Here is a 21,285-nt window from a genome sequence, read left to right as displayed (position 1 = left end):
AGGAAGGAAGGAAGGAAGGAAGGAAGGAAGGAAGGAAGGAAGGAAGGAAGGAAGAAACACTGTGGTACCTGAGCACCAGAAAGTTTAGGGGAAATACTCTTTTCTCCCTTCTTTTTTTCTTTCCCAGTCTTGCCCCAAGGTTAGCCCCAGTAGTGGGGGCTGCACTATAGTGGTGGTGGTGGGAGAAGCATCTAAAACCTTGAGAGGTAACTTATCATTCTGAAAAGAGAAACTGGGGAAAGGAGCCTTGTCATCTAAAGACCATAGGGGAACCCCTATCATTTTTTTCTCTCTCTTTTTCCTCCCCACTTGGACCCAAGGATAGCCTCAGCCACGGCAATGCAAGTGACTAAAATTCTAAGAGAAACCTGTCTTTACAGCCAGAGGATGAGGAAAAGAAGCCCCAGGGAGCCAGAAAATGTGAGGGAAATCTTAGAGAGTGGGAAGATAGAGAAAGGGATTCCTAATTCTCTATACAAACTGTCACATTCCTGGGCTCACTCCCTAAACTGCACATGCTTAGAACGGATCCAAAGCAGCAAGGGGAGGCCTTTGAAAATTGAAATGGCATAGAAAGAAACATATAACCTGCAATCCAAATACAGTCAAGCTGATTGCCTACTAAAACAAACTAACAAAAATCAATATTCTCCAGAGAATTTTAACAGGGCTGAGACTCACCACCTAATTTTCAAAATGTTCAGGATACAATCCAAAGTTACTCAACATACAAAGAGCCAGGAAACTATGACCAATTCTTAAGGGAAAAGAAAATTAAGAGATGTCAGCCTCAAGACAATCTATATACTAGAAATATCAAAGACTTTAAAGTAGCCATTATACTCATGCTTCATAAAGATAAATGCTCCCTAAGGGAACAGAAATAGAGAAGTTCTTGCAAAATAATAGAAATAGCAAAGGCTCAATAGAAATTTTAGGACTGAAAATAAAATAAATATTTTATCTGAAATATCACTGGACAGATTGATAACAGAATAGAGATAATGAGAAAGGAAGAGCCAGTGAAATTGAAAATGAGGTTGAAGATAGATTATAGAAGTTATCCAATCTGAAGAACAGAGAGTGGGAAAAACAAACAAAGCACTAGCAAATAATCTAACATCTGTGTCACTGGAGTCCTAGGAGGACAGAGAAATTAATTAGTACAAAAAGAATACTTGAAGCTATGGCCAAAAGTTCCCTAATTTGGTGAAAGGCATAAATGTACAGATTCAAGAAGCGCAGGAAACCCCAAACAGGATAAATGCAAAGAAAATCATGCCAGACTCATCAAATCTAACTTCTAAAGACCGAAGTTTTTTCTTAAAGCTTAAAAATCGACACATTACACATAGGGCAACAACTATCTGAATGGTTGCTGATTTCTCATCAGAAGCCACAGAGACCAGAAGACAGTAGAATATTTTTTAGAGCTGAAAGAAAACAACTATCAACTGCAGAATTTTATATTCAGTGAAAATACCTTTAAGGAATGACAGTGAAATAAAGACATTCTCACATGAAGCAAAAATAAAAGAATTTGTCACCAGCAGATCTGCTCTAAGAAAAAGTGATAAAAGAAGTTCTTCAGGCTGAAAGGAATTTATACCAGAGAGACACTTGGAACTTTAGGAATGAAGGAAGAACAACAGAAATGGTAAATATGTGGGTAAATATAATAGATTCTTTTTTTAATTTATTTAAAATGTGTATGACTGATTGAGAACAAAAATTATAACATTCTCTGGTAGGGTTTTCAACATACATACACATAATACTTCAGACAACTATAACACACAGAGTGGAGGAGAAATGGATATATATAGGTTTTAGGCTTGAAATAAAGGGCTGGGAAGCCCAGAAAACAGAGGGCCTAGGGTGCAGAGATCCTTTGGTAATGTGTTTTCATATAACATCGACATGCTGTTAAATCCTTTCACAAAATGTTGACACTTTTAATGTGTCGATGTGAGGGAAAGCATTCAAATTATTCTGATAATGAGATAACATTTTCCTATATTGCTAAGTTTTATTTCTCCCTTAAACAATCTCTTTGTCTGAAATGATATACAAGAAACATATGAGAATTCGGTGATAGAAACAATAAGGGAAGATGAAGGTCATTTGGAGTAGTATGTGCCACCAGAAAAGAACTTTGCATTCCTGTATCTATAATTCAGATGAAAACTACACAGATATCCACATACTTATGAAAATAAAACAATTACCCAGATAAGTGACAGGTATAAAACTTTTTCTACTACGGGTTCCCACAAAAAAAAAGAGATATCAGGAAATTATAATTAATCCCAGACAGTGACCTTAATTTTCCAGTTAGCGCTTGTGGAAAGAGCCTCAGAAAATGTTCATGTAAAAATATAATATAAACAGTCTTCACACTTTTGCTTATGAAGCACATAAGAGAATATACAAAATCACGTGCTCCCTCACAGATTTTTAGTTGACATCTAAAATTTTTCATCATAAATCTAAAGTGGCAAAGTGTATCACCAACATTGAAATTTAAAAATAAAACCATTACATAATTTTTTCAATGTCCAATGGAATAGTAATTTCATATCCATCATCATTTATCTTTAAAATACATGAATAATACCTTCCTTAGTAGTGGGAAAGTTAATACATACCATTTCCTTTTCTCCTTGAAGTTACAGTCTACTCTCCTCATGAAATTTTATCTTATCCTAATATGTTTTGATGCTTAAAAGACTTTTCTTGATCATCTATCATATTTCCCTGTAACAAAATATTTGTAAACTGAATTTTAATTTTTTTAAACTTCTGTGACTAAAAGTCTCTACGTGTTAAAAATTAGTTTTCCCTTGGGTTGATTTATCATTACACTTTTTTTGTACATAAATGATGAAAGCAAATTAAATATATTATGAACTTTAGTGGATGCTTATAAACAACAAAAAGATTTAACACATCTCTGGACAGAAGTTTTCCCCATTTGCCAAATGTATCCGTGTATGACTATTATTTATTGCTTGAATGAGACAGCATCAATTCTACTCTTGTTTTCACTTATATGGATGTAAGCACTGAGAAACTCTGCTCATATGAGTAAGTAGTTGGCAACAGAAGCAGCTAAATTATAGCAACATCACTTAATTCTTTGAACTTATTCCAAGTTACGTGTCAAAAATTACATAGAAATATATCATAAAAATTATCTGTAATAATCTATTCACTGACAACTTCACCAGTTCCTTCTTCAATTTTTCTGAAAGCAAAGAATTGTCTTCAACCTGACTTTTAAAAGAACATATTGACCTAGGGCAGTTACTGTCTGCTGCTAAGGTTTCTACTACAGATGCAAGGAAAAAATTTCCTCACGTTTTCTGTCTGATTGTGGTAGCCAAGATTAAATGGGGGAATATAGAAGAAAAAAACTAGTAATATAAGGAAAAACATTAGAAAGAGAATTTTTACAACTCAAAATAACCTTGTAAAGAGTGGAGAGACTGTTTTACTCTAAAAGAGAATCTAAAATTTGAGTTACAAGAAAAAGAACCTATTATCCAGCCAACATAGTCATTCACTTTCACAATATCTGGGAAATATACCAAAATAGCAATACTAAGATGTACCAAATTCATATTTGCTTTGTTCTCATTTAGAAACATCTTCCCTTACCTGAAATAACCTATAAAGGATTAGCAAAATGGAAACATTATTAATTTAATGTAAAATATTTTTGATAAAACACTTTCATCATGTGCTTTTTATATTTTTGTCAAAGCTTGGACTTGCAGATATAACTTATTCAATTTGTAGAAAATGTGCTATTGGCCACATAATGTAATTTGTAAAGTTAATCCTCATTGTCAATCTAATCATCTAAATAAAATTCACATTGAGAAGTCTGCCTTAATTTTCAATTCAAATAAACGTGTTAGTATATGTATTTGATGTAAATTTTCTAAAAACTGAGAGACAGATTACAAAATATATCTCATAAGCTCAATTACTAAAACCAATCAAGATTAAAATGATGGAAGAACTAACAGAATTAGTTTATACATTTTTATAATAGAATAAAACCAGGAATAAATCTAATTGAATTTTGTCATCACTTAATTCATAATAGTAAAACATAATAAATAAATACTATTTATGAATAGAATATGATTTTTAAAAAGCACAGTATTCCTTTAATAAGTATGTCTATGTATCAGTATACTGATATATGTATATTGGAAAACTTTGGTTTTTCAGCTTTCAGGAATAACTAAATAAAAAATCACATATAAAAATTCTGTAATAGTTTTAATCAGTTTTTTTGAAATCATAGTAAAAAATTTTCCCATAGAGTTAGTGAAGAATAAAAGTATATGCTATTAAAAATAGATCAGTCCAGCAGCGAGCACATAATTTTATTTTCTGTTAATAAGAGACAGAAAGTATTAAACATGTTAAAATATGAAATAAGGTCAGGATTGAAGTATCTATATACTTTATGATAGAATTTGATAAAATAAGTGTATCAGACAGGATAGACTAGGTCATACTGCATAACAAATGAAATTGTATGACCTAAAACAACAAAAGTTCATTTCTAACCTAAGATACATGCACACTCTGGCTGGCAGAACAGGATCTGTTCCTCAGATAATCACTCAAGGGCCCAGCCGACAGAGCAATGATCCTCTGTAGCAGAGGGAGAGGTGAGCACTGGACAGTTTCAAATAGGTAAAGGCCAACACTTCACTTCTATTCATACTCACTGCCCAGAAATACTCATATGGCCTTATCCAAGATTGCCATGAAGTGAACTCCACCCATGTCCGGAAAGGGAGAGAACGGGAAATATTTGGCAAACAGTGACTTTCACAATGCATTTTAACCTTTATTGAACAACACTACCAAATCTAAAATAAAATTGTGTATCACTTTTTTGCAGATTAGTCCACGTAATGGGAAAAAATATGAAGGTCTCTTAAAATAATCCATTTTGTATTTAAAAGGATTAGTGTCACTAACCTCCACTCTTTAGGCTGTTCAAAGTCACTTTTCTTCCCAGATAATGACACACCTTACAGATAAATACTAAGAACAGCTGAAGAAAATTGCTTGTGTTTAAATATGTGAAAAAAATTTAGGTTCAATTATTTTCTTCAATGGCTGGTTTTGCTTTGCTCTCACCAGATGCTCCTTCAATAATAATGCACTTCTTAAGCACAGAGGATACAAGAGACATGATGATTAAAGAAAAATTACTATCACTCCCACCATTCACACTCACAGAGCATATCTGATTTCAGAAAGTCACAACAAATATCCAATTACCATATTTCTAACAGCCACACTTCACCCTTAACCTGGAAAATATGTAAGATGGGAAAAAACAGGAACCCTTTTTAAGGAGGGTTTATGATGCTTTGATCATTAAAGGAAGCTTCTCCTCCAAACATCTAAATATGTTGAACTGTCCCTTTGTCATCCTGGAGGGTTTTACACCCTAGGTGAGGAATATATCTTCCTTTCGTAAAGTGAGAAAAGAACTATCGTAAATGCAGAAATAGTAAAGCAGAACCTACACAATGCTAGGAAAGAGTACTTACAGAAACAGGGGATCTGTAAATGAATTTACTTGAAGGAGTAGGTATCCACCTGCCCCGTGGACTATTCCACACAATAAGAACTTGAACTGACGTGGGCTTTAATTCCTGCTCCGTCTAATGGCAAGGTACATTTGCCGTAGAGTACGATGAATAATGAATTTGCTTACAGCAGAGGCTTTCCATTTTACCACAACCTAGAATAAGAAGTATGTTTTACATCATGATCCAATACACATATATATATTGTTTCAAGAAACAATAATTACCCTCACTACATGTGATGATGCACTCTGATATTTCCTATTCTAATGTCTTTTAATGCTTTTCACAATCCACTAAATCAGTTTCACAATCAACTAATGATTCATAAGCCACAATTTTAAAACACTGGACTATAGATAGTAGAAATAGATAAGGCAATCTCTTACTGTAAAAGTGTCCTTAAGGAAGCTTCAGCTTGGAGGTACAAATGGGTAAGCCAAGGTCTGGAAGCTAATGTCCACCAGAGATTTATTCTGTTATGTTAGTTTGCCTACCCTAATATATAAACTTCCCCATTGGACAGTAACAGTTTCTATAGGCCAATATCATAGGCTTCCTGTTTCTAACTCTGTGGTTACATGAAAATGTCCCCCAAGGTTATCAGTCCCAATCTCTGGAACTTTGAAATCCTACTGTATATAGAAAAAGAGCCCTTGCAGATATGAATCTTGGATCTTGAGATGGGGAGATTATCCTAGATTATCCATGTGAGCCTTAAATGCAATTACATGTACCTCTGTCAGAGGGAGGCAGGAGGAGCCCTGACACACAGAGAGGAGAAGGTGATGTAAAGAGGAAACAGAGAGATATTTAAAGATTCTGGCCTTGAAGACTGGAGTGATGTGGCCACAAGTCAATGAATGCCAGCAACCACCAGAAGCTGGAAGAGTCAAAGAACTGATTCTAACCTAGAGCCCTGCACCTTGATTTTAACTCAGTGATACTGATTGTGGACTTCTGGCCTCCAGAATCATGAGAGAAAAAAATTCTGATGTTTTAAGTCATCAAGTTTGTGATATTTTGTTACAGCAGGCTCTGGAAGCTAGTATGAACCTCATGAAATTGATTTAGTAAGAGTCATAGTACAAAATACCCAGAGTACACAGCTACCTGTAACTCTGTATACCTTACTATATTTTAAGAAAGAGTTATGGTAGTTTATAGAGACTGACAAACACTGATAACAAAAATAATAAATAGGCAAAAAGGGAAAAACCTAAGATAGTTACACAAAACAGAGCCAACAATAAGGCTTACATTTGTTTACACAAATATACATATAACAGTTCTTGCCCTGAGTCCACTGCAAATTTGGCTTTAAACTTTCTAACTGCCAACATTCAAAGGAAGCCTCCTTATTTACATGATTCAGTGGTTACTACATAAAAACAAGCTAACTCTATGATACACAAAAGACAAGATGTAATTCCTACCCAGGATATTTTTTTGGACTGAGCTATGCATAGTATTCTCATTACACCCTGCCTCAACTTCTTAAACCAGACCCGTTTCTAACATGCCAAAACTTGTTAGAAACAAATTCTATAGCATATATTTATAAGATGTCAAAACTTAATAAAAAAAAACTTAATAAAATTCTGTAGGAGGGAAGAGGGTGCCAATAGAATACTCTCTAGGTATATAGCTTGCTGCTGATTTGCCATACCAGGGTACATTTTAAAGAATTTATGAAAGATCTTGAATAATGCTCAGAAAATCAGTGTTCTCAGCTGAACTATCAAACATCCAACAAATGCTTCTTCCAGTGCCTGTGGGATGCTTGCTTGAGAGCAGATTTAGTATGAAGTGAAATACTTACAGTGTTTCTACTATCTGCCAGTCTGGGTCTAAATAACTAAATAATATTTATCCGAGGAGTCAGATAAATATTCCATCCCCACTCCCTGAAGAAGCTTGCAGGCCAGTGGGGGAAAGACACAGAATGCTCCAAACAGCCCCTTACTCCAGCAAAGAGGAACCAAGAACGGCCTCGTGGAGGTGACACTGTCTGACTATTAGAGGATGAGTAGATCGGTGGGAGGGAGGAAAACGGCACCCCTCGTGAGTCAGAAGGCTCTACAGCCCCCAGAGTCGAGCAATGAGCTTGGAGCACATCAAGGCCTAAGCTGGAAGGAGGGAAAGGAAAAGCGAAATGCATTTCATTCTCCACCACAGGGCACACGCATAACCATTGCTTCAGAGGTCCAGAGGTCAGCTCTGTAGCCCCTTCCAACAAAATACAGTCAGCGAACCCTGCAGGACCTTCCAAGAAAGCTAGTCCCCACGCTCCAGAGTCAGCGTTCTGTCAGCCGCCGCGCACCGGGAGACGCTAGCGTCACTGCGTGGGCGCCTGGTGTGACGTCAGGAGCTCCGGCTCGCTCACGAAGACTCCCCTCTAGCCGCCTAACTTCCGTTTCTCTACTGCTCTCCGCTACCGTCTCCGGGGGGCGGGACTTCCGGGAAAGGAGCGCGGGAGAGAGGAAGGTCACGACTAGGTAAGGCTGTTCGTGACTTTTAGGGGCGTCCTTAGTGAGATGTGGGCGATGGCCATGGAGATCTGGCGGAGGTCTCCAACTTCGTAGAGTGGCCAAGAATAGTACGAGTCAGTTTCGTTAACCAGCTCGGAGGTTTCACATGTATCACACAACTTGGCCTTTTCCTGCGTAATTTGGGGAATTTATCAAACGAAGGACGCGAGCGTACTTTCTTCCTGATTAGGCAGCACTGAAGGCTCAGGTTCTCTGCCTTCTGCACCGTAGCTTGATGGGGGTTGGGGGATGCAGGTTAATTTTGTTATCAGTTTAAGTAAAATGAAGTCTAAGAAAAATATCAGCGAAATGCCCTACCGAGTCAGACGTCGGTTGACTTGACACTGTTGCTTCCATCACAGGCCAGCGTCATCGAGGCAGTTGGAGGGGGTTGGGGCTGTTCTTGCTGAACGGAATAAAGCTGGGCATATATTCAGAGCCGTTCATGTCTCTACGACCCAGTAAAACAATCGGTACCTGGGCTTTCAGAATAATAAAGCATTGTGTTTAAATTGTTTTTATGTAAAACACGTGTGAACAGTGTGTGCGTCCCTGGAGGCCTGATGATTAATAGGGCAGGCACTGTGCCATCCGTTTTGCATGTCAGCCTCACAACGCCGTAAAATAGTGTAAGTGTCCTCCTGTAGTAGATGAGAAAACGAAGGGAAAGAATACATACTACTACAAACGCGATATTGGCCATTGAAGTACAGAGGCAAGATTTCAACCAACTTTTCTACTCCAAAGCTGGTGCTCTCCACTAACCAGTGGTTTTTGAGAAAAACTTTGTCCCCAGCAGAATTTACACACGCATATACCAGCATACACTTTTTTTGTTTGTTTTGTTTTGTTTTGCTGGGTTTGGGCGGGGGGCGGGGCGGAGATTAGGTTTGTTTATTTACTTACTAATTTTTAATGAAGGTACTGGGGATTGAACCAGGACTTTGTGCATGCTAAGCAGGCACTCTACCACTTAACTATACCCTCCCCACCCCGCCCCCAGCATACACTTTTAAAGTTCTGTGGGATTCACCACACTGAGGGATACCCAAATTAAGAACTGCACATTGCCTGCACTTTTCAAAGGAAAAAGGCAAACCTAATCCAAAGCCAGTTATTGAAATAAACCTGACCTTTAAAATGCATCAGACCTATCAGCAAAATCAAAGAAACTTGCCCTTTTATGCTAAAGTAAAAATACGGGAATCTTCTCATGTGAGCTTAACATGTTTTGCTCCAGCATATTTGAGTAATTTGGTCTTGCTTAGCATTTTCAAGTCCAGTTAACTTTTTCTTCATGATACTGTTTTCTTTAGTTACATTTAAAGAAAAGCTGACATTTTAAGTGACTATTCTGTACCCCTTAGAATGGCTTTATAGGAATAAAAATCTAATTTATTTGCCTTTTACTTTAATGTCTTTCACATGGTTATCATATATATATAATATGTATATATTATATATATAATATGTATTTTAAACATAAAATTGAAAGATACTGTGAAGAGGCATACCAGGATCCTGAAAAATCCTAGGTAAAGATTTCCAATTAGAAAAAATTTTTAAGCTAGTAAAAAGTAGCAGTTTGCCAATCTCAGGAGCAATAATTATAGGCAGCAGAACTTTTTAGCTGTTTTAGTCTATGTAAAAGAATATATACCAAGCTTGTATGCCATTCTTCATCAGAGACATGTCTGTGCTCTGTAGGAGACTACAAGGCAGTAATTGGTAATGTTATAACCATATTCAGTTTGCTTCTATTTAGCAAATGTTTCTTTGTTTCTAGTAAGGGATTCGGGTTTGAAGAGACTTATTCTCTCTCTCCATCATGAAAGTTTTGGGACTTGGATTCTGTGATATGCCCATGTTCCACTGGATTCTAATGAGACCTTATTATTATGAGCTTATGTGTCCCAGTAATTTGCCACATTCCAAGGTGGACATGGAGATAACTCAGTATCCTGATGGCTTCAGTGACCACTGTCCTAATGAGTCCCTTCTCCTTACTGCTGTCAGGTTACCAAGCTGCTGATTCCCTCCCCTATGCTTCCCTGGCTGTCAGTGTTAGTAAGAGGGTATCATTCTAGGGAGGTGCAGGTTCAACTTCACGGAGTATGTATCTGTTTTTGTGCATGATTAAATGAGGACAAGGAATAAACAGATGTGTCTATATAGAACATATGAGCACCAAGCGTGTTTAGGTTTTTTCTTTTTTTTTTGTTTGTTTGTTTTTTGTTGCTGTTTACCATTTACTCAGTGCCACTTTCTAATTTCTAACAAGTTTTGTTTCCTGAAAAGGAAATCCCAGATTTAGAGAAAATAGGTAATTGTTCACAATAACCCAGCTAATAAGCAGCAGAGCCAGAATGCAAACCCAGGCTTCAGAACTTCATCCTGCCTCTTCATTTAAAGATAAAATGATTTTGAATTCACAACATATTTTCCTGAAAATATTGTAACAAAATGATAGTTCCTAGACTATCTTACAAATAACTGATTGTGGAAATACTGTGCAATTACAGCAGAAATCGGTTCTGAGACCATAATAGTAAGTAAGCAAAACAAAGAAAAGCCACTTAAGAAACCGTTTGTCTCTAAGTTTTTTTTATCTGATGTTTGGAAAAAAGATAACCTTAATGGTTGAAAGGAGAGAAAAGAATGCATGCAAAGAAACTTTTTGTAGCTTCTGAAGGCACCTTCTGGAAATCTGCAAGGCCTTTAGAGGTTTATAGCACTGATTTGTTACTATTTTCTATTTATATGTTAAACTGTTAATGACTTTTTCTTATTGATGAAATTATAACCCTACCCCTAACACCCTAATCCATCCCCGTCTACATGATGAAGCAGAGTTGGGAGAAAAGTGAATCCTGGAACTGGGAGTGTGCTGAAAGGAAAAGAAAGGAATGAGCAAGGTTTGCACAGATCCAGGGTTGGAGGGGGAGAGACAGAGAGACCTTGGATCTGATGGTTCTCCCATTGCTGGCCTTCAGGTGGCACTGTTGGCCCAAGATTGCTTGGTTGGTGTTCACAATGGTAAATGGTTTAAGACTGACATTCTGAAGTTGGTTTGAGGTCATCCTCTGCTCTTTCAACAGACCTTGGAATGGACATAAAAAAAAAATTCTTCATTTAAATACTGGGGTTTTTTTTCCTTGCAAGAGCTATTTTGAAATGTACTTGGCATTCCTGTTAAGGAATTTCTCCCATTGGTTTTTCAAGATAGGTTTATGCCTTTTTTCTATTTAGAAATCAACTCCTTTTCATCCCAGCTGAACTGTCCCCCCATGATACCCAGCAAAAATTCTCATCTCACTACAAAACTTTCACATAAATTAGCATATCTTGCCAACAATTACCCTTACATTTGAACCAGAACAGAATGAGAGTTATTTCACCAGCAACATTCTTTTTTTTCCCCAAATAAGGAAATCTCAACCACTTTTTTTTTAATTGAAGTATAATTGATGTACAATACTATGTAAGTTACAGGTGTACAATATAGTGACTCACAATTTTTAAAGATTATACTCCATGTATAGTTACTGTAAAATATTGGCTGTATTCCCTGTGAACATTCTTGATTTTTATGTATCACCTATATAATTTTTGACATTTATTAGCTGTAATTTCTGCATGTTCAGATATCATTTTTATACTATTTCAACATTCTGTGCCTCTGAAGAAAAAGGGACTATTTTCAGCTAAAAAGAATTTAGCTAATTTTCTTAAAGCAGAATATATAAGATGGAAGAGAAGACAAGTAACATCACAATTCGTAAGTGCCTTTTTATTCATGCATGAAATGAATCTTTTGAGCTGTTGAATTTATTTCTATAAGACTGCTCTCTCTTGTTTGTTTTTCCCAACAGGCTCTCAGTCTCTAGGCAGAATTCAGTCCAGCAACCTAGAGGCTACATGACCTCATCACTCATTAGCAGTTCTGAGAGCCATCTGGAGCCCTTGAGGAGAGCAGTGTTCAAAGGGCTGATAATAAAGACAACAACATAATTATTTCTCTACCATGATTAAACCTTTAGGTAGCAAGCAGTCAGCATATTTATTCTGCAGATTGCTGAGGTAGGTGTTTTCTGATGGTGTAATAACAATGCTGTGGTAGGATTGTTTCCCTGTCCTCATCTAGCCTACAAATAGGTAAGCTGACTATCAGCGAATAACCTATTGAATCAGAAATTCCTTCATTGGAAAAAGGGCAGTACAGCGAGGGAGTAATGTTATGTGAACACCACATGTAAAAACTGCAAATGTAAAGCATGCAAAGAAAATAGCCACTTGGACTGGATGTTTCTCAGCCCCAGGGCATGTCCTGCCAATGACGTGAACTGATTCAGATGTGGCTTGCTGTGTTTTCACTCTCTGAAGTGTCCATTTACCTGGAAATTTCTGACACTCACCTGTTTATCTTTCTGCTCATCTTCTAGAGGGACTCTTGCTCCTTGCTGCTCAAGAAATGTCTTCACTTTCAGAATATGCCTTGCGCATGACTCGTCTGAGTGCCCGGCTGTTTGGTGAAGTTGCCAGGCCTACTGATTCCAAATCCATGAAAGTGGTAAAGCTGTTTAGTGAGCTGCCTTTGGCCAAGAAGAAGGAGACTTATGACTGGTATCCAAATCACAACACTTACTTCGCGCTTATGGGGACACTACGTTTTCTTGGCCTCTACAGGTAATGGCAAAAAACACAAAGGGTGACCTGTGGGAGATTTGTTTAGTAGATCACAAAAGGAAAAAAATAAGCCTTTCTATCTTTACAGTTTTGTGGTTCTTATAAGAGTGCCCAGGTAATTCAAAAGGTTCAGTTTTGTGAAGGAAAGCTTTCAAAATATCTGTAATGAATATACAAAAAAAAAAAAAAAGGAAACGTGCATTTTATTAGAAAACATAACTTAATTATGTCTAAAATGTGACTAACAGCGACTAGATTTTGAGCTATAGGGAAATGTTTAATTAGTCATTAATGTGCGAGCACTCTGGATACAGAGGAAAGCTGGTTCAAATGCTGAGTAGATTCTTGTTGGTCAGAGGAAAAGGGACCCTGCCCTGCGGCTGATCTGCTTCCTGATTGGTGAGCGGGAGCCTCCTTTCCCCTCTGGTGGTAGTCTTGTTGGATTTCTTATCTTCTTTCACCTTCTGGCATTTTGAGTTGGTGCTCTTTCTGGTATAGTAATTTGGTCTAAATTAGCTGAGGTTCATCTTCAAGGGTAACATGTAATAGATATAATATAATAGGATTATGATACGTAATAGTAAGAGTAGTAGGCTCTTTCCGCCATGCATCTGTATGTTTGTGTATTGTGGGAAGTGGGTGCTTAGGATGGTATACTGTTCTGGAAAGAAAAAAGATCAAATACCCATGGGATCATTTTCTTTAAAAAATTTGTTAATTACCAAACGAATACATGCTCATTATAAAAGAATTCAAACAGTACATAATTGTATAAAATTAACATACATGGGGAGGGTGATAACTCAGCGGTAGAGCACATACTTAGCATGCACGAGGTCCTGGATTCAATCCCCAGTTCCTCCGTTAAAAATAATAATAATAAAAATAAAAGCCTAAACATGAAAAAAAAAAAAACCATACTTGAGAAAAAAAATGCCTACTTTTTTAAAAGTTTAACATGTTTTAATTGAACTTGTCTTAGGCCAGCAATACAAAAATTAATTTGATACTGTTTGCTCTACTATAATAAAATTAATAGTTCATTCCAGATAACTAAAGATTGGTACATTCATTTATACAACAGACTTTTTTAAAGTACTTTTCATGTACAGGCATTTAAGATGAGCAAAAGGGGATAGCATTGAACAAAGTAGAATAGGTTTTCTTAGTTAATATGTTATCAGAGGTTATAATCCAAGACATATTTTGAATTTCTGGAATTGCTTTTGGGATTATCTCCCTTGCCATTAGTCTTGGCTCAGAAAATAAAAATTAATTTTATTCTTACCCCAAATAAGACATCATTAGAAGGCAGGTGTCCTGAGTAGAAAATTACAGCCCGTAACAAAATTACATTCAGTTATTTTAATTTACTTGTTTGCTGCTGCTCTCCATTTGTTTGGAAAATAAAGCCTTCACTATCTTTGAGGACAGAGAAAAAATACCTAGCATTTAGCTATCTATGGAAAACCACAGTTATTTTCATGTATTTAGTACTCATTATGGTAAATGGTGCCTCTAACACAAGGCCTCCTGTGGAATTGGGCAGAATGAAACTAGACAACGTTCAGTAAAGAAAATATTATTCAAAGACCTACAAAACGGGGAGGGAAGCAGGTTCTCAAGAACAGTGACTCAGTTAGGCAGGCAGGTGCTTGGGCTGGTTCATCAACAAAGACCCCTGCCTTTGGAACTTGCTTCCTGGCTGGGGGTTGTCAGGAAGGGGCTGGGAGGGAAGAAGAGGGGGGAAAACATTCTAAAGAAGTAAATTATGCAGTGTATTACCAAGCTGAATGTGCTGTGGGGGAAAAATAGAGCCGGCTGAGCAGGACAGAGAGTGCTGACCGGGCTCTCAGTGGGAGGGGAGAGGACGGTCACGGGGTGAAACAGGACAGTCAGAGTCAGCCTCATTGAGAAGATGAGGTTTAAGCAGAGACTTGAGGGTACTGAGTGAGCCAAGTGGGACCCGGGGAAGAGCTTTCAGAACACAGACGGGAGCAAAGTAAAGGCCTTGGGGTGGAAAGGCACCTCGTATGTTTCAGGAGTGGCACAGGCCGAGGCAGGAGGCAGATTGGGAAGGGCACTGAGTAAAATGGGAAGCAGTTTGCAGGATTGTGAACAGGGGAGTGACATGATCTGGCTTATATTTCAGAAGAATTACTCTGGCTACTTTTCTGAAAATAGGGTATTTGGAGGCAATCATAGCTAATCCCAGGGAAGTCTGTTGTATCTGTCATGTTCAGTGGAATAAAACAGCATACCCTAAAAACCAATCTATTTTAATACAGCCCAGGGAGTTAAAAACTGGGCCCAGCAAATCCCTCTCTTACATTTAATTAGTGTGCTATTATCCACACTTTTACAGATGAGGCCACACTTTTACAGATGAGGTGACTAAGGTGCAGAGAGAGGAAGGTCCCTCATCCAAGGTCACACAGCCACTAAATGGTGGAGCTATGATAGAACCCAGAATGAGTTCCAGAGCTGACACATTTAAACACTATACTGTCTTAGGTATACTCAGCCCTCTATATCCCTGGGTTGCACATGTACAGATTCAACCAACCATGGATCGAGAATATTTGAAAAAAATTCCAGAAAGTTCCAAAAAGCAAAACTTGAATTTGCCATGCACCTTACAACTGTTTACATAATATTTACATTGTATAGGGTATTATAAGTAATCTAGAAATGATTTAAAGTATATGAGAGGATGTGTGCAGATTATATGCAAATACTATGTCATTTTATATAAGAGACTTGAGCATCTGTGGATTTGGTATCTTTTGGGGGATCCTAGAACCAATCCCCCAAGGATACCAATAGATCACTATATTTGATCTTAGTATGCAGACATTTTTACATAGTACAGACATTCTTACTTACACCCCATCCCATAAACCAACAGCCCTGGCTGCCTTGATCCCTTGAGTACCTGTTTGTTGATCCAGCTTCCTTCTGCCTGAGTCTTTCCCTAGCCTTTTTGTGTGAATGATTCACTGCCATTAAGGCAGCCTTCTCCAGACCTCTCCCCCTTGCAGTAGATGCTAATCCCTGGGCCTCTCAGAGTCTTGTGTAGTTATTGAGGCTTACAACCACTTTTGCCCCTTTCAGTGTTTAGTCTTAGTGTTATAGGGAAATCTGGGGCAATGATGAGGGTTGTATCATAGTTACATACGTTTACATGGGCGGGCTTGGTAATTAACGGCTGTCTGTAGCATTGTTTCTGTGAGGGGAAACTGTGATTAGAAATGAACTTTCGGAACATAGCCCATCTGTCCATTGGGAGCTCCCTGTCCTTTCTGTTCACCACACTGAGCATGTGCCCTGTAGAATTCAAAGCTTGATAGCCAGAACCACCTACGGGAACAGGGCTGGGCGGGTGGTGTGCTTTTCCAGTCTGGTAAAAATACTGGCTAGTTCTTTGTTCTTTCTCCTTTCAGAGATGAGCATCAGGACTTTAAGGATGAGCAGCTGCGTCTAAAGAAGCTTCGTGGAAAGGGGAAACCAAGGAAAGGAGAAGGGAAGAGAGCTGCAAAAAAGAAATAGTGTTAGTCCATCAGGAGAGGAGACTTCTTCCTCAGAGACTGAGAGCAGGAGGAGGTGTTTGTTCTCTCTCCACATACTGGAGGAGTGTCATCTTTCCGAGTTGAAGACTATTTGGAGGAACACAGTCATCTCTATGTTGAAATCTAATCCAGTTTAATTGTGACTGGTTTCTTGAACACCTTCTACTTCTGCAGAATTATTTTGGCCCTGGTTTTATTAGCTGAGGTTTACCTTTTTCCCCCAAGAAATGAACACATGATTATTGTTGAATGACTTGTTTGGGAGGGGATGGGATGTTGGGGGAGTGGAGGGGAAAACTCATTAAATGAGCATCCTCGTTACTCCCGTCTTGCTTCCCCACTTAACTGGCTGTAACCGCTTTCATCTCTCTAGCTGATCAGCCACTGTCTCCACTACCAAGCTCACAAACTTTATGTGCCTCTCCGCCTACTCCTTTGAGAATATCTGTAAGACAGATTTGTGGGATAAAAGGCTGTACTGGTAAGAGAATATTACATACCTGCTGTATACAAGGTAATACAGTGGTTTTCAAGAAACAATCCCTGTCTCATGGAACTTTCAGTCCTGTGGCAGGGACTGATCTTCATAATTACATAAATACAATCGTATTACATGCTACAAAGGAAAAATCCAGACTTCTTTGAGAGTCTGGATGAATCGATGGATTGATCCAGAGGGAGAGCAAGAGGCCCAAACCTCAGTAGGGATTTTAAAGAAGGCCTCCCTAAAGAGATAATACTTAAGCTGAGCTCTGAAGAATAAATTAGAGTTAGGTGGACGAAAAATGGTGGGAAAGCATTTGAGGCACAGGGAACATCATGTGTAAAGCCTAAGGCAAGAAGAAATTGTCCCGTTCAAGAAATTGAAATAAAGACCACTAACTAGTATGCATCGGTTCGTAATGAAACAAAGGCCAGACACAGAGGGTTTTGCAGGTTCTGCGGAGAAGCTGGGACTTACACACTCTGCTCTCTGGTCAGGCTAGTTAAGATGTTATTTCTATGGGAGATTATCTGTATGCCTTCGAGTAGCTAGATGCTCACCGTATTCTAGCAGTGAGTTTCCAATGAGGTTGTGAGGGCTTTGCTGATTTTTTCCCCCCTACGAAATCTGAAGATTTCTAACACTATCTGGGAAGTTTTGTAAAGTTTCTTTTTATTGTGGCAAAAAACATGAAAGTTATTACCATCTTAACTATTTTTAAGTGTATGGTACAGAAGTGCTAACTATATGCACACTGTTATGCTAAATAAAGGACCTTTAACCTCTGTTTCTGCCTCTTAGGAAAGAGCCAAGCACACAGGCAGGAGCACGTACGGCAGCCACTCCAGCTATAACTGTCTTTCCCTAAAACGCTGGAAGAATTGGCAATAACTGCCCTCTGAATAACCCTTGAACTAGTAGGAATCCTGCTGCATGTTTAGATAAATGACATTTTTAGATACAAATTCAGATGGTATGGCTAGAGCCTATATTTATAGTTGATAAAAATACAGACTACCGAAAAGTAGATAATTTGTATCTGATAGATGTGAATCCCAGCAGAAGGCTGAGAATGCGTTCATTTAGAACTCTTCCTGAGCACCTGACACATGCTCATTGTAGAGGACACAGACCAATAGCCTCAGTCCCTAAGAGTGTATGAATGAGCGTGTGTGTATTGTAAAGTATTGGTAAGCTCTCAGGGGTTTGCTCTGGAAAGGGCAGGTGCCCTGTTACTCTTGGCCAATGCAGCTGAGCAGGTGGGTGGATAAGCCCAGGATACTGGGCTGAGAAACAGGCTTAGAGCCTGAACCCACTGTAGCTAAGTGGATGTTCTGAATTAATGCCATCTCCACCTTTTGAAGAATGACTGTAAGAGGAACATAAAGGAGCATTAGCTTGTTACTTTCAAGAGAATAACTGCATTAGATACCAACAGCTAACCTGAGTCAGAAAATAAGCCAAGAATCCATATGTTGTTTTGCTGATGGTCCCTGAGCCCTCAAGGAGCCTTAGCACTGTTTGCTAGGGAAATAGGGAAGCTGAAGACAACTTAGCAGCAGATTAGAGTGGCACTGCTCCATGCTGAAAACCAGAAAGGCAAGCTAAAATTCATTTGTACATCAGCTGTATCCTAAAACCAAATGGTAACAGTAAAAGCCGTGTGACTCAAAACAGCCTGTGCTGAACAGTGAACCAAATAGAAAGTAGAGGATAAAAGAGTGTTCTTGGTGCCGTGGAACCAACACATTTCAGGACACCAGTGACCAAAGGTTAAGACAAGAACTAAGTGCAATTAGGAAAAAAAAAAAAAGAAGTCTTTGAACCATAGGTTTAGGCTAGCCGGATTGTTTACTTAGATTTCTCTGGTCAGGACCAAAACTATGTGTTTTCCCTCAAATGTCTAGTGTGTTGTGTGCATGAAGGATTTTACCCTTAATTTTAGTAGTCAACAGTAAAAAGACACTGGGTTTCGGATTCAAAGGTCATGGGTTTGTGACGTAGTTCTACTTACTGCCTATGAGACCTTCAGTCACTTACTGTCTCTGAACCCCTTTCTGCCTCTGTAAAATCACGATAATACTTCACTGGATTAATGAGGTATTAACATATTTGTGAAAAGAACGATATTAACTGAAAGGTTAATCAAATATTTTTACATAGTTATTTGCATGGCTAGTAAGAATTGCTGCATCTTACTAGCAGATTTTTCCAAGGTAGTGTTGACAAATACCTGCTAAAAATAGAAAGTTCTCTACATTTACATGCAGCATGATAGGTTCAGAAGCAGCAGATGTGAAATGCATCTTATTTGTGTAATCATGGGTTCCAGAAAGTCATTTTTTTTAAAAGCACACACATATAATAATGCTTTTATTTATAAAGCAACTTCCACAAAAGAATAAATTAAAATTTAAAATTCTACTCTCATCACCTTTTTCCTATTTCCTCACACATTTCTCCCAAAGCTTTTATGTCTCAAAGTTTAGAGAGTTAAGAGACAGGAGCAAACTTCAAGAGCAATAGACAGAGGGAAAGGTCTTTCAACCTGCCAGTCCTGTCTTCATGGCCCTTTTACTTAAGTACTCATTTGTAAGTTCAAAAGAAAGCATTTTTTTAAGTTGAGATAAAATCAGCAAAACAAACAGCAATACATTCAAGAAGACTTAGATAAATCGGGGAAACAAACAGTAAAACCCTAGATATTGAGATAACTGGAAAACCAGTAAAAACATTTATGCTGAACTTAAAACGTTTTTTTTTTTTTTTAATGACATAGAAGCAGCAAAACAGAGAAGGTCATGAAACTAGTCGGAGGACTGGCCAAAGAAACTACCCATATGCAATTCTTTAACCTTGCTGGCGATCTGGCAGAATTATAAGTTCATTCTAAGTAAAACCTAGACTTAAACCAATGTAGCTTCTAAGACTGTCTTAATTATATTCAAAGAAATGTGTTTTCTGAGACAGAGGATAGATTCATTTGTTGTGAACTTTATGTGTCTATTGCAAAAAACATGAGCTCCTTATTGACAGTCTAAATTGGTGCTCAGTGCAGAATCATCTCAAAAGAGCCTCAAAACTACTAGCTGACCCACTGAGTTTAGAATTAAAACAACACTCTGAACAGAAATTGAAGAGGACAACGTTCTGTCTTAAAAAGAGCTCCAATCTGAGGGTATCAATATGAGAACAGGCGAGTGCATTGAGCATGAAACAAATTCTAAAATTAGAGATAGGAGAGATCAATGTGGTTTGAATCACCAGGAACTTCACAAGCACTGAAAACAACGACTGCAAGTAATGTTAACATTTTCGGAGCACTTACCAGATGCCACACATTGTGCTTTGTAGGCCTTGCCTTATTTAACCCCTATTATAAGTATCCATGTTTTACAGATGAAGAAACAGGCTTAGGTCTTGTGCCAAAGATCACACAGCTCTAAATGTCTTACACTGAGGTTTAAATCCAAGCTGCGTGACGCCAAACCCTGCACCACCAATCACCACACTGTTAAAGGTAGGCTAACACAAGCAGAGAGAAAAGGTTATAGCAAATGGCACATGCAAAGACCCACAAACAGCAATAAAACCTCTGGTTAGCGAGGACTGTCAGCCTGAGTCGTAACCTGAACAAACCAATACAAGCCCTCAATTTCTCAGTGTCTTTTTTTGATGTAACAGTGTAGCACCAATCTGCTAAGTCTGAGGAGTAGTGCAACAGTAACTATCTTTGTCCAGTTTTTTACCACTTGCTAAGCAGTATACCTAACTCTAAGTTGTATCATTTAATTCCTACAACAGTCCTAGGGAGAAGTATTACTTTTTCCATTTTCCATGTGAACTGATGATTAGAGCCGTGGGTCTCAGCCCTGGCTGTGCATTAGAATCACCTGCAGGAGGTTAGAAGCACCCTGGTCCCATGCCAGGCCAACTCAGTCAGAGCTGGGGCGGGGAGGGAGAAATAGCTTAGTCATCATGTTTTGGGGAAGCTCCTTAGATGGCTCTAACGTGCAGCCAAGGTTAAGAACCATTGGTTTAAAGCAGTATTTCCTTCTCTATCTCTCTCTTTTTTTTCCCCCTCTCTTACCAGATTTTGTGAGAATCCTCTTGAATTTCAAAGCAAGAGACACTCTGACAGAGTTCAGTAGGTGTTCTGCGCACTCCAGTGGGTTTTTAGATGTAATTCTTGGTCTATTGTGGGAGAGGGCGAGCTGGGAGGCTACTCCGCCGTCTTGGCACCTCCCTAAAGCAGTATTTCTCAAACTTTAGTATCGGGCAGTATCATCTGGAGGGCTTGTGAAACACGGCTGGGCCCCACCCCAGAGTGTCCTACTCAGTAGGGCTCCACGGGGCCGCAGAGTTTACATTTGTAATGTTTCCCAAGT

At 38.4% G+C, this 21,285-nt stretch overlaps 1 protein-coding gene across 3 annotated transcripts; it reads left to right on the top strand.

Moving 5' to 3' along the window:
* Positions 1-8,024: 8,024 nt before the first annotated feature.
* Positions 8,025-17,684, top strand: MRPS33 (mitochondrial ribosomal protein S33). 3 transcript variants are annotated; one of them, XM_032483511.1, is made up of 4 exons: positions 8,060-8,125; positions 12,031-12,238; positions 12,601-12,844; positions 16,288-17,684. In XM_032483511.1, the coding sequence occupies exons 3-4, from the start codon at positions 12,630-12,632 to the stop codon at positions 16,391-16,393; spliced, it is 321 nt and encodes a 106-aa protein (XP_032339402.1). In that variant the 5' UTR covers positions 8,060-8,125; positions 12,031-12,238; positions 12,601-12,629; the 3' UTR covers positions 16,394-17,684. The 3 variants fall into 3 exon arrangements, with proteins under 3 accessions (XP_014415375.1, XP_032339402.1, XP_014415374.1); XM_014559888.2 differs by having other exon boundaries at positions 8,100-8,125; positions 12,199-12,238; XM_014559889.2 differs by lacking the exon at positions 12,031-12,238 and having other exon boundaries at positions 8,025-8,125.
* Positions 17,685-21,285: the final 3,601 nt, after the last annotated feature.

This window comes from Camelus ferus, chromosome 7 (genome assembly GCF_009834535.1).
Source record: "Camelus ferus isolate YT-003-E chromosome 7, BCGSAC_Cfer_1.0, whole genome shotgun sequence".
Classification (NCBI taxonomy): Eukaryota; Metazoa; Chordata; class Mammalia; order Artiodactyla; family Camelidae; genus Camelus; species Camelus ferus.
Note: the sequence above shows the minus strand (reverse complement) of the source record. Positions and strands in the feature narration are given on the sequence as shown.